Raw genomic sequence first — 12,480 nt, 5'->3', positions numbered from 1 at the left:
ACAATATCCCTATTATGTAATACTTAATGCCAGATTGAACACCAGGCCTTTTTACAAAGCATTACCTTACAGCTGCTGCCTTTATTTTTCGTGCTATCAATAACATAAGCTGAATAGCATCCGATAAGAAGGAGATTATTAGTTTATAACTATATTACACTAAACTAATTAATTATTATATAATAAGGTTTATACATTTACTGATGATAATTGATTTTCTGAGTAAGCGATAATCGACGATGTATCTGCATTTGGTATTAATATTTAAATATAGCAAAATCATTGAATCAATATGATACAAGTATTACATCCAACGAACAGAACAATTAGAATATATTTTATATTGTAGAGCTAATTCTAAAGACTGATATTATTTTTTTGGTAATAAAACAAATATAAAAGAAGTCAAAGTAATGTTAAGTGTCTATCCTATCCTAATGGTAACGCAATAATAAACTAAATGACAAATGTCCAGCCCATGATTTTTAAACAGTTTTCGTGTTATGCTTCACTGAAACATAATTCTGTTACATATAATTAAAACTTATTACGTAGATATAACCCCTAGTTTATATAAAAGAAAATATTTTTCATATTTTAATATTAATTAATGAAAAATAAACTGATATTTCTAAAGGGGGACCATCTAACTATCTGCTTCTACTATCGTTCCAAAACTTGCAGTTATCTCTATTTGAAGATTTTTGTTAAGGTATGGTACTAATTGCACATTCAATCATTTTCTGAAATTGCTGTAGAATAATTACGGTACTCTAAAGCCAATAAATGTAATATAAATATTGCTTTTACCAATAAAATCAATCACTGTAATCCTGTTCAATATTCGCAATATTTCGTATAGCCATAACAAGCCATAGATTGAATTTATTTCAAATATTTGCTGATATTGTTATCGATCGATACTAAGGGTACTTGTAATAAGTGCAAAGGATTTACCCTGAGTGTATTATAAAATAATGGAGGCCGTAGTAAATCAAAACTTAGAAACTTTATTTAATTAAAAATTCTGTAGTGCATAATATGAAAGTTTACTGAACTACAAACTTTAAATTTTTTTATAGACATTCAAAAGTAGCTGAGTGTTTATTGAAGGCACTATTAGAATGTTGATCTTGCATTCAATTTAACTTTAATTAAATTACTATCAACCTTGTCACAGAGCTAGAACTCTCACCCCATTTGTCCGATCAATTTCAAATATGTACTCTATCAATATCTATATATGAGTATGCATCTGCATCAAAACTGTAACATATGCACCAAAATATCTATTGGAATAGCTACAAATACGATCATTTATGGTTCAATTTTCCATTTTATTTACTTCACTACATCTACCGAAGCCATACTTATCACTATTTGATAAGAGCAAACAGGCCATTTGAGTATCAACTTAAATTCACATTACAGTCATAAAACAGTACTCTTTAATAACTAGGATACAAAGTAAGAACTTGTGTCACTAAAACATGGTTGGACAACAACGGATAAAGATCATGCATGTTAGGAAGGAACTATTTAACAGCTGGACATTAGATTTCAATTACCAATGAATAATGAAACAAAAGTCCTTTAGATAATTAATAAGCAGACTATTTTGATGCATACTTTTCATCATTATGGTGCCTCGATATTTTGGATAATAGTAAAAATAATATAACACTGTTGGAGTCTACTTGTCATAACGATAATATAATAGAGTAGATCTAATTTGTGTCATCGTTCACTAGGGGATTGATTATATTCTTAGTAATAATTACTATTGAGATGTAGCTCACTATTATTCTCTATCACTAAAGTAATGAAAAATCAATATGTATCGATGTATTTACATGTCAATGTTGATAGCGAAATGTATGTTATCAATTGCATCAAGTTGTCATCATTAATTAATACTGGCCATTTTAAATCTAACGTAAAGTACCAGTACACAATTAAACGTATGCGTCTATTAATCTAGTTTAAAATCAAGAGCTAGGTATCGATCTACCGTAATTTACTCCATTAGGCCGCTTTCATCATTTTAACTCCAATTAAATTTAGTCCTAAAATTAAATTGTTCACACAGTTAAGAACTGATTCTTTAATGCTTTGATGACTCTATACCACTGATGACAATTCAATACACAATCGATGGACAAGATAGACTGATGAGACAATAGTGTAAGTTAAGGTAGCCCAACTTGATGAACTTCTCCTCTTAAACAATAATGATATTGTAAAGGTTGGTAGTCTAGGTTATGCCATGATAACTGAATAGAAATAAGAGTTTGCATTATTGTCCTAGCTTGAAATCGATTGAATACATATGACAATTCATCAATGATCAAACAATAGTGTCGCCAAGGTTATTATATGTTATTGTACAAGAATATTGATTCTAGTGCGGAATCAAGAATAGCTTAATCAGTCATCTCTGTGATAGCCCAAGCAAGCAATTAGTACGGCTACAAGCTATTTCAAAAGAGTCAAATAACTTCGTCACCATATTCAGATAATGTTCATTCTATCGTCATATTATAAATAGGACAAGATAGATTGATTATTGTCAATTAGAGTCTTTTTGTGTCATATTTTACTGTCCTAGCCAGGCTAATGATTATAGTTTACCGGAATGGATGCATCAAATATCAACTTAAAAACACTTTGGGTCCATTATTATATTTAATTTTATCCTATAATTGGGTGTTTTCAACTATCATCATATGACGATCCATTAAACAAGGCCAATTTGATAAGTTATTCAAGTTTTTTTCTTTCCCTCATTTAGACCTACATGAGTAAGTACAAAATCGTCAATCAATTGATTACTATAAAATTACGTAACGAAAAATTGCCTATCCTATCTTTTAAAATGATCTATTTATTTTTGATCTTTGCCTAACGATAATTGCCTGCATCCAGTTATAACCATAAGTTTATTATTCATTAATGTAATATCATTGTTTAATTACGCATCATTGAGAGCCATTAAATCTTTTCAATATTATAACCTATAATCGTACCATGTGGTAGTTCACCTTCGATCAAGTTATTATTCTTCTCCGCTTGCCTAAACTATTGGACTTCTTTTTCGTTTCGACTAATGACATTATCTAATGTTTATTTTATTTGAACATTCTTGATAATCTTTATCCATGTTCAACATCAACGTTTGTTTACATCATCGTCAATATTGCCTAATTTCATTACGTGTCCTTTTTCATCCATTAAAAAGTCAATCCTACTTCTATAATCGCCAAAACTTTTCATAAATAACTCTTTTATTGGCGCCAACTAAGTCCGAGCGTTGCGAAAATTCAGAAATTAGTCTCTAGCATATGCAATAATCCCTAAACTTCAAACTATTTACCTACCCTTGACTAACTCTATAAACGGTAATGACTGTAGTAATCCATCGAAATATTGACTGGTACAGCTTGACTATTTTCTTTTATACCTTCACTAAATACAAATTATAATATATTTCACTTTGAAAGATATGTTGTTTAGTTTTATTGATAAAATCAGTTTAATAATTTAGATATCACAATATTTTCTCTAATTAATTTTTCCTAGTTGTTCAGAGTGATAACCAAGAGCCACAATCTATTATATCGACAATGCGGTACTTTAATGATAACGATCAGTCTCCAACTACATAACATTACTCTTCCTGCTTTTCTTCTAGCAAACAAACCGTACGACTTTTAAAGTTATTCATCAGCAATACATAAAAATTATCAAGCAGCCGTAGCCAGTAGCTTTCAAAGTACCCGCAATATTACAAAAAGTCATTTTTACCCGATTGCACTAAGGCATGTCAGTACAATAGCAATTCTCTAGACCTTATAGTTGATTCGTAGACTTAAACTACGCATTTTACTTTTATCGTTTAACATAAGAATATCTTCTACGGTACATTAGCTTGGTAGCATAACTATAGGCCATACCAAAAATTTCCAGCTGAAAACCCCTATTGTAGAGCATTACGCATATAGATAATATATTCAATACTGATATGGCGATATCTTTTGACTATCTATTCTGAAGTTTTCAGTTCTTGGTCAGAAATTGCTTAATGAATGCCTTCATCGGCAAATTTTGTCTATTCAATTAACCACTTCAGATTTCTAGAAATTTGCTTTAACCACTAATTGTCATTCAATTTTAAAATGTTAATCACGTTCAATAACTCATTCTTCAAAGTCCCTTTTGCTAAATTCTATGTACTCAATAAATTTAGCAATTAGATTAATGTATCTACAAATGCGGACGTGAGCATCAAAGAATAGCGCATACAAGATTTATTTTGCTATATTGATTCATTTTCGACAAAATTTCTTATTAGTACCCTCCAAATATCTTAAATCAAGTTTGTTTCTTTACCATAATCTAACTAAACATAATAATATAAAGACAATTTGAGATATTACTGTAAATGAGGGAATCTAAGTTTGCAAAAAAGGTTGTTGCTTTATCAGCTAGAAGAATAAATTTCTCGATTCTACCAAAATATCACATCATAATCAGAACAGAAACTATTTTAGTAAGCTCCCAATAGCGTGTAGTATGAAATTCGGTATATACATACGTATAAAATTACACCCGTGTCATAACATAATCATACTCAGTACTACACGTCGATAATTTCTAATTAAAGAAATTTTAATCTTCGTCAAAACGTACTTTACAAGAACTACTGTAGTTATATATTAAAATTGATTAATTTCCTAATCTTTCTGACTTCCTCAGGCTGTTGCTAGCATGCAATCTTTCAGCCGACTTTGACTAATCATTAAAATTAAGATGCAGGAGTAAAGAAAAGAAAAATCGCTCATTTTCGTACTAAACCTCCAAAGCAAATATACGATACTGTTATTATAATTTATTCTTGAATCCTTCCTGTGTTCTCTTTCTCAATAAATATGTTATAAAGAATTAGTGAATAGGCTACTACCTCGAGATCAAAGTCCTCACCTTATTGGCTTAAAAAATTAAATAAGAAAAATACTATATTTTAATAAGAAGTAAGTAGTACAATAGATGGTCAATCTTGAGTAGATTTTAAATCGGTATTAATGCTCAAGTGCAGTTGATAACTTAGAAAATATCATGAAAATATATTAGTTACTTATTTATCTTTGAAGTAATTAATGAGTGAGAAACGAATTAAGTAGTAATTTTCGTATGATTGACCAGTTTCTAAGTCTGATGATTAGGCTAAAGGTTGGAGAAATAGATATATAAATTAAATCGATTTCGGCTGACGGGATTCTATATAATATACAAGTGAAAGATTATACATGCAATTATTTCATCTTTTAGAATTAATAAAATTTTTACAGTGAGGACGATTAGGCCCTCTACTTTTAGAAAATCAATCATGAACTAATTCTTATTTTTCCTAAAGTTCACATAATGTTATTACCGCAACGATAATAAAAAGAGCCCCATCCCAACTCTTTTTAAGGGTTTAGTTATTATTATAACTAAAAACAACTGCAATCGTCGCAGCGGGTCCACATTTACCGTCCATATGATTCGTCCCATGAGCCCCTGTTTTTCTCTATTACACTTGATGAAAATACTCGTTACTAACATCCAACACTACTTGTTTCCCCACCCGCAAAGATTGATATTACGATATCTCAATCACATTACTCCCTACGAGTACGGTATATGATTATCTTGTATAATTATTAGAAGTATATTACAATCGTCGCTACACGTGTCCTCTTGCCTATCTTACATAAAAAACTAATTGAGCATTGCTTTCAAATCCCACTAATCTCAAGGAGTATCGGATGGCCTACAGAACGAAAATTTAATTTTTTCTAATTTAATTTCCAGATGATGTAATGTTATCATAGGATTTATATATCTGTATTTAAGTATTATCATGTTCCATCACCCAATACCACTACTCCAACAGAAATTGTCGACAAAATTACATTACCCGTAATTACAAGACTACCGTATCGCTTTTGACGAACGATTATCCTATCCAAAATGAAGAAAGTAGACCACATTAAAAAAATATCATTAGGGAATTTCAAGACAGCTTTTCTCCTATTATTGCTACTTGATCCATTGAAAGCAATGCAAGACATTCCCTCTGTTTGCCTTTTGTTTAAAATTGATTTCTATTCTTCTGCTATTATTTTCTTCGGCGAGGCAAAGGCTTTTTTTTATGCTTTATCGATTTCATTTTAAATACAAAATTGACTTTGCCTTCATATTTAGGGTAAGAGTTCGAGTGCATGCGTTAATTATTTGTATTAGCTTAGAAAAAATGTTGATAGACATTATTAACTGGGCTAAATAAAAATCTGTGAAGCTCTATCCATTTCTGATTATCAACTGGATTTCCTTTTATATCGAATTTTCCGTATGAGTAGTACAATACAGTATTATTCGAGTAAAAACAGAACTAGTCATCAGTCATTTATGGACAAGTCGAAAATTTCAATCTGTATTAACCATAAAAGCCCAAGCGTGAGTCATCACACACCAAAAGTATTTATGGAGTTTTAAGTGCCATAGTATTTCAAGTAAAGACTAGATCATTTTTTATCTCTGCATGAGTTTTTATGAGAGAAAAATAGCAGAAATGTTATTGACATCGGATAGAAAGTTTTTATCCTGTAACCCATTTAATGACCAAGTATAAATCGAGAGAAATTAAGTAACTTTCTCGTCTTCATTAAATTGAAGTATTCAGCATTAATTTATAATATCTGTCTAATTAAATGTACAGTAAAAAGAATAGAACTGGATGTTATTCTTGGCGTGTTGTCTACTATTACCAGTATGAATCGATAACAATAATTGACAATCGTTTTTAGAATAGTTCATCATCGACCATCAGGCGTTCTTCCATTATGATCGTGCGAAGTTGATATTAATGTAGAGAATTTACTCTTTCGATTGTCTCATTAACTACTTAGCGAATTATAAACTTTACCTACCCTGATAATGTGGTTTACCGTTGTTATACTATTCCTTTGCTTTTCTAATAATAGTCATATGGATAATAAAAATTATGAATATCATGACAATAAGAATGAAACTATCATACAGTACTTATTCTTCTTTTTATTCAAATATTTTTCAATCCTTTTTTTCTAACTACGTATTGAAAGAACTAATTTAAACAAGAATAAGTTTAAATAACATTATCCATAAAATTACAAAAATCCTTGAACTTTATCTTTGCCATTAACTATATCTACTATAATTTAAAAATCTTTATTTTATTCGCGGATGAAAGCTTAAGGAAATCAATTTCAGCTGTAACTATACTGCCAGAGATCATTACCTTATAACTTGTAAAACGAAATAACTCTACTTCCCTCTCCATGTGAATACAACGCTCATTAATATCTAGTTTATTAAGTTAATTCATTCTTCTCAAAATAATTTTTGTGAACTACTGATAAAACACAGCACGATGTTCATTTTCCTAAAATGTAAAATAGTGGCAATTGCTCTTCTACACGATCGCTAGCCCAGCAATATTGCTGTATTAATTTAGATGATTCTGAAAGATAGAATAAAGGACACCTACCGATCGAGATCTGAAGTTAGAGAATCTATAACGATTAGACCGTGGTATATTCAACTTTTGTACCGCAAACTGGATAGTTAGTAGAGTTTTTCTAGTGAAGGATATCTGTAATTGTCCCTTTGAAAATCTTTTTCTTTTTATTCTTAAACTAAAAAAAGAGAAAGGATTCTTCTTAATAGAATTAATGTTTGTACTTGGTGCATAGTAACCCTATGTTATCACCATAGCTGCAATTTCTACCTTAATCAGACACACATGAAAAATTGGATTTAGTGCTGATAGTTCATGTGTAATGGGTTGTCAAAGTTGAAGTAGAAGGGGTAAGTTTTCAAAAATCTATCATATTGACCTTATACTAAGAATAATCCTTTCAATGGTTAGGGTTATCCAGCTACAATTAAAATTACAGAGTATTTCTAAAACTGGCAATTTCATTTATTAGCATCCTTATCACAGCATGTAGGAATGCAATCGTAAATGATTAACTTATGCAATTTCAAGAACATAATTCAGAATATGCTTGAGTTTAGTCCGCAAATTAAGTTGTCGTTCTCAGCATAATTAAGCTACGCAACTTAGTACGATAACATGCCAATCTAAGGGAAGATTAAATTGTTAAGATATAAATAAGACTAAATCGTTTCACACTCTTTCAAATTCTCAAAATAGTATTCCCAAAATTTCTACTCTGTATGTTAGCAATACTAGTAAGTATTGCTAATATCTTTTCGATATATTGCTAAGTAGTTATTATTACTTGTCTAGACAAGTTATAATGATGTTTTAACACTAATATTTATGTAAATTTTAATAAAACTGCTGGTACAGTATTTCTCTTGATACGTGCACGTATGCCTTTTTTCCTGCTTATTTGAGATCACGAGACGATGACTAGATTTACATCAAGCTTGGTTTCTGAAATTTTTAAATCAGTTATTCCCCCATTTTGCGATCATTAAACTAAAAAAACTGAACGCCATAATTTCCTTCTAATCTACGAAAAATTACTACACCATTCCAATTAAGCAGTTGCATATTACTAGAAGCAGTGTAAAACAATACTCAAAGATGCCGAAAGCAAAATTCTTCATCGATATTTATTTTAAGTTTACGAATACAAACAGGCGTTGTTAATCCGATTTCAACTTATAATAAATTCTATATTTGTGATTACTATATTTTTTCAACTCTAAAATATAGCAATTACTTTTCAAATATTTTATATTTCTCTTTATCATTAAGTAACTAATTCTTTTTCGTAGGTGCTGCCCCAGTTTTTATTGAAGAGCCACAGGACTTTATTGTCCGACGTAATACCGGCATCACACTTCGTTGTAGTGCAACCGGTTCACCATATCCTAAAATTACTTGGTTGAAGAATGGCAAATTACTAGTTATTGACCCTAAAATTAATCCAAGACTATTATTAATTGGTGGTGCACTCTACATTACGAAAGTAACTAAAACTAGCAAATACACAGATGCTGGTATCTACCAATGCATGGCCAAAAATCAATTTGGTTCTGTCTTTAGTCGCAATGCCACCATTACAATAGCTTGTAAGTAAATTTATCTTGCCATAACTTAGCATTAGACGATAATTTATGTACTTAAAAAATGTCTTCTATCCTCTTTTTGCATAATTTTTAATCACTTAATATCAAATCAGGAATTGAATTATCATGTTTGATATCAATAAATGTAGATTTGCGAGATAAATTCCGAATTTCTCCTTCCAACATCACAATAACAACATCAGGAACGGCAAAATTAACCTGCCATGCACCACGAGCAAACCCAAAACCAAGTATTATGTGGGAGAAAAATGGCAAAATTATTCAATCTGGTGGCAGGATTACTTATACTACCACGCCTGAAAGTGTTTTAACTATTCCTAATGTCGATCATTATGATCTCGGATTTTATGTCTGTGTAGCAGAAAATTTAGCTGGTGTGAAACGTTCTGAAGCAGCATACTTGACTGTTAACGGTATTAATTTTACTTAAAGCTTAAAGATATTATGTCAAATTACTAATTGCTGTCATTTAATAAGATATCAATCTCCATTAAATGTCCGTAAGGAAAAAGTTTCTAGTTTTGTTGATTAGGTAGCAGATAAATTGACAACTGCCTTGTATGTAGCATTATAATTTACTAAGTATTTATTCTTAATTGTAACATTAGAAATTCCCAGATTTATTAACAAAGCTCAAACTAGAGTTTCCGTTGCGGTTGGAGCTAAGTTGACATTGGACTGTTCGGCTAAAGGTCTACCAAAACCGAAAATTCAGTGGTTTTATGGAAAATCTGTAATCACTGAAAATGATCCTCGATTTCAACTTCGTAATATGAGATTACATGTCGAAAATATTCAACTTGAAAATGCTGGTACCTTCACTTGTGTCGTAGCGAATGTCCATAAAGAAATCAATCGTATATTTACAGTCAATATCGAAGGTGAGTACTGCCGAAAAAAATTCTAAATTATTAATTACAATATAAAATAAACTGAACGTAAGCAGTATTTTATTTTTAAATTGTGTATTTCTAAACTTTTCCGTCAGAAATAAATATTTAACCGTATTAATAATGTTTTTATTAAAATAAAAAATATTGAACCTAATTGGAATACTAATTCTATGATTAGCAAAGTTCTCCTCATTTTTGAATTCTTAAAATTCATTATCGTTTTGTATAGAGCCTCCCAAATTTACTGTTGTGCCTGTTGATAAATGGGTAGAAGTTGGAAAATTAGTATACTTTAATTGTAAAGCAAATCATGCTCATGCACTCTTTTGGAGAAAAATTGGAACTGATAGTTTGATGTTCGCTGGTCAAAGCGAGGTAGAAGGAATGCATGTATTAAATAATGGGACTCTCGTTATAAAGAAGGTAAGTTTTCTTGTAAACAGTGGCATAAATTTATGAGCAAGCCAAATTGAGCACGAAATTTAGTTGCGGGATAATTGTTATCAAAGTGCACTAGCGAGTATTATTATTAGCACCTAGCATTGACTCATAATAAAAATTTAACGGGTATCCGTGCTAAAGGAATCTCGACAGATTTATAATTTACTAAATGCACCAAGTAGTATAATTCATATATTATAAATTGATATCAGTCATGTTATTAAATAGAAAAAATAAAAAATTTTAGATGCATCCATAATTGTAATTGATTGATATCCCAATTTATTATAACTCTTCGGCGATTGCATCTCTAATGAATCAATATCTATGATTAGGCTGTAGGTCGAGACTCTGGCCTATACCAATGCTCGGTCATTGGCAATATGCAAGGCAGGGATGTTTTAGTAAGACTGGTCGTAAGAGGTATTACATTATTCTATGATATCATAAAAAGCATAGGAATCCAATTCAATTTACTGGATCTTTTCATCTATTTTATCAACTCTATTCATAATATTCTGCGATTACGCATAACTTAGAAAGCGACATCATAAAAATAACTGCGTTTTGAATTAACTTTTAATAATTAGTTGATACAACGGCAACTATACCCGTCATCAAACCGGAATTGTTCAACAAGACAGTCTTCATCAATGACACCGTAACTATTAAATGCAACTCAAAAGGAGATCCTCAACCGATTGTGTACTGGCGTAAAAATGATCAATTATTAAAATCGAATGATACGCGTGTGAAAAGATTATCCTGGAATACGATTGGCATTAAATTGGTTCAGACAAGCGATCAGGGTTGGTATATGTGTGGATCTTACAATAATGCCGGTTTAGTAACAAGTGTGGCCTATCTGAGAGTTGTTGGTGAGTATTTACACATCATATTTACGGAGTAAAGCATACAATTCGAATATAACATTTCGAAAGTTCAGATTGGAAGGTTTTTAATAGGTTATTGACCTCTACTCTATAGAACAATCCTATGGAGTACCTAAAGCTCCCTATAAGCCATATCAAACTCAAATTGGAAGCTCGTTTATTCGTTTACGATGGGACATACCCAAAGACGGAGAAAGAGTACCTGTTCTCGTCTATATTGATTGCTATGAAGTTGGTGGTCGAAAAAAGAGAACTCGTGTTGGGACAATTAGCATAACCGAATTTACAATCCGTAATTTAAAGCCAAATACTCGCTATCAATTTCAGATAGTTTCTATCAATGGCTATGGCACCAGTACATCACCAATGTCATCGATAATTAGGACTAAACTAACATCTACAGCTACCGAATTATCTGTAACTCCAACTCCTCTAAATCTTCAAACAACACCAATATTTAATCGTCTAGAATTTAACATAACCGCTTTATCACCATCTTCAGTACTTTTAAGATGGAATAAGGTATTCTATCCACTGCCTAATAGAATTTGGATGCTCAATTTGCTAATATAACAATCAAATCTGAATTACCGTAGATTACGCCCATACTTATATTCCGCTATACTAAAGAATTTTAAATCTTTTTGGTGTATATTTACTAGGTTGGCAATGGCGAGACTTTTACTTATACTGTTGCATATGTTCAAAAGTATGGCACTCAAGATAATTGGCACACGGTTAATACAACAGCTACTCAAATTATAATTAACCGGCTGGAAGAGCATTTCGAATATGATTTTATTTTAAAAACATATCTAAAGAATAAACAAGTAGACGTTCGCCGTCTCTCCTTTACCATGCCCGAAAGTGGTAATGCAATTTACATATAAGCGCCCATTTGATAATAACTATTTAATGTGACAATATGATATATTTAGACTCGCAGGGCTTGTATTTATACTAACTTATTTACTGCATTTTATCTATTTTAGTTCCAGCTGTTGCACCAGTTCTAATAGACGCATACAAAGTGAATAACACCATTGCTTTGAAATGGGAAAGACTAACCAAGAGTCAATTAAACGGAAAATTTTACGCATATCTCG

General features: G+C 31.0%; 1 protein-coding gene across 1 annotated transcript; it reads left to right on the top strand.

Annotated features, from left to right (window-relative positions):
* Positions 1–8,840: 8,840 nt before the first annotated feature.
* TRIADDRAFT_24180 (uncharacterized protein) lies at positions 8,841–11,391 on the top strand (the record flags this gene model as incomplete). The annotated part of the gene is made up of 3 exons (XM_002112129.1): positions 8,841–9,129; positions 9,276–9,560; positions 11,072–11,391. Coding segments are annotated over 3 exons (894 nt in total), but the record flags the coding sequence as incomplete, so codon positions are not given.
* Between the last annotated feature and the right edge of the window lie 1,089 nt (positions 11,392–12,480).

Source organism: Trichoplax adhaerens, genomic scaffold (assembly GCF_000150275.1).
Source record: "Trichoplax adhaerens TRIADscaffold_4 genomic scaffold, whole genome shotgun sequence".
Lineage (NCBI taxonomy): Eukaryota > Metazoa > Placozoa > Uniplacotomia > Trichoplacea > Trichoplacidae > Trichoplax > Trichoplax adhaerens.
The sequence above is the reverse complement of the archived record's forward strand: the minus strand, read 5'-3'. Positions and strand labels throughout refer to the sequence as shown.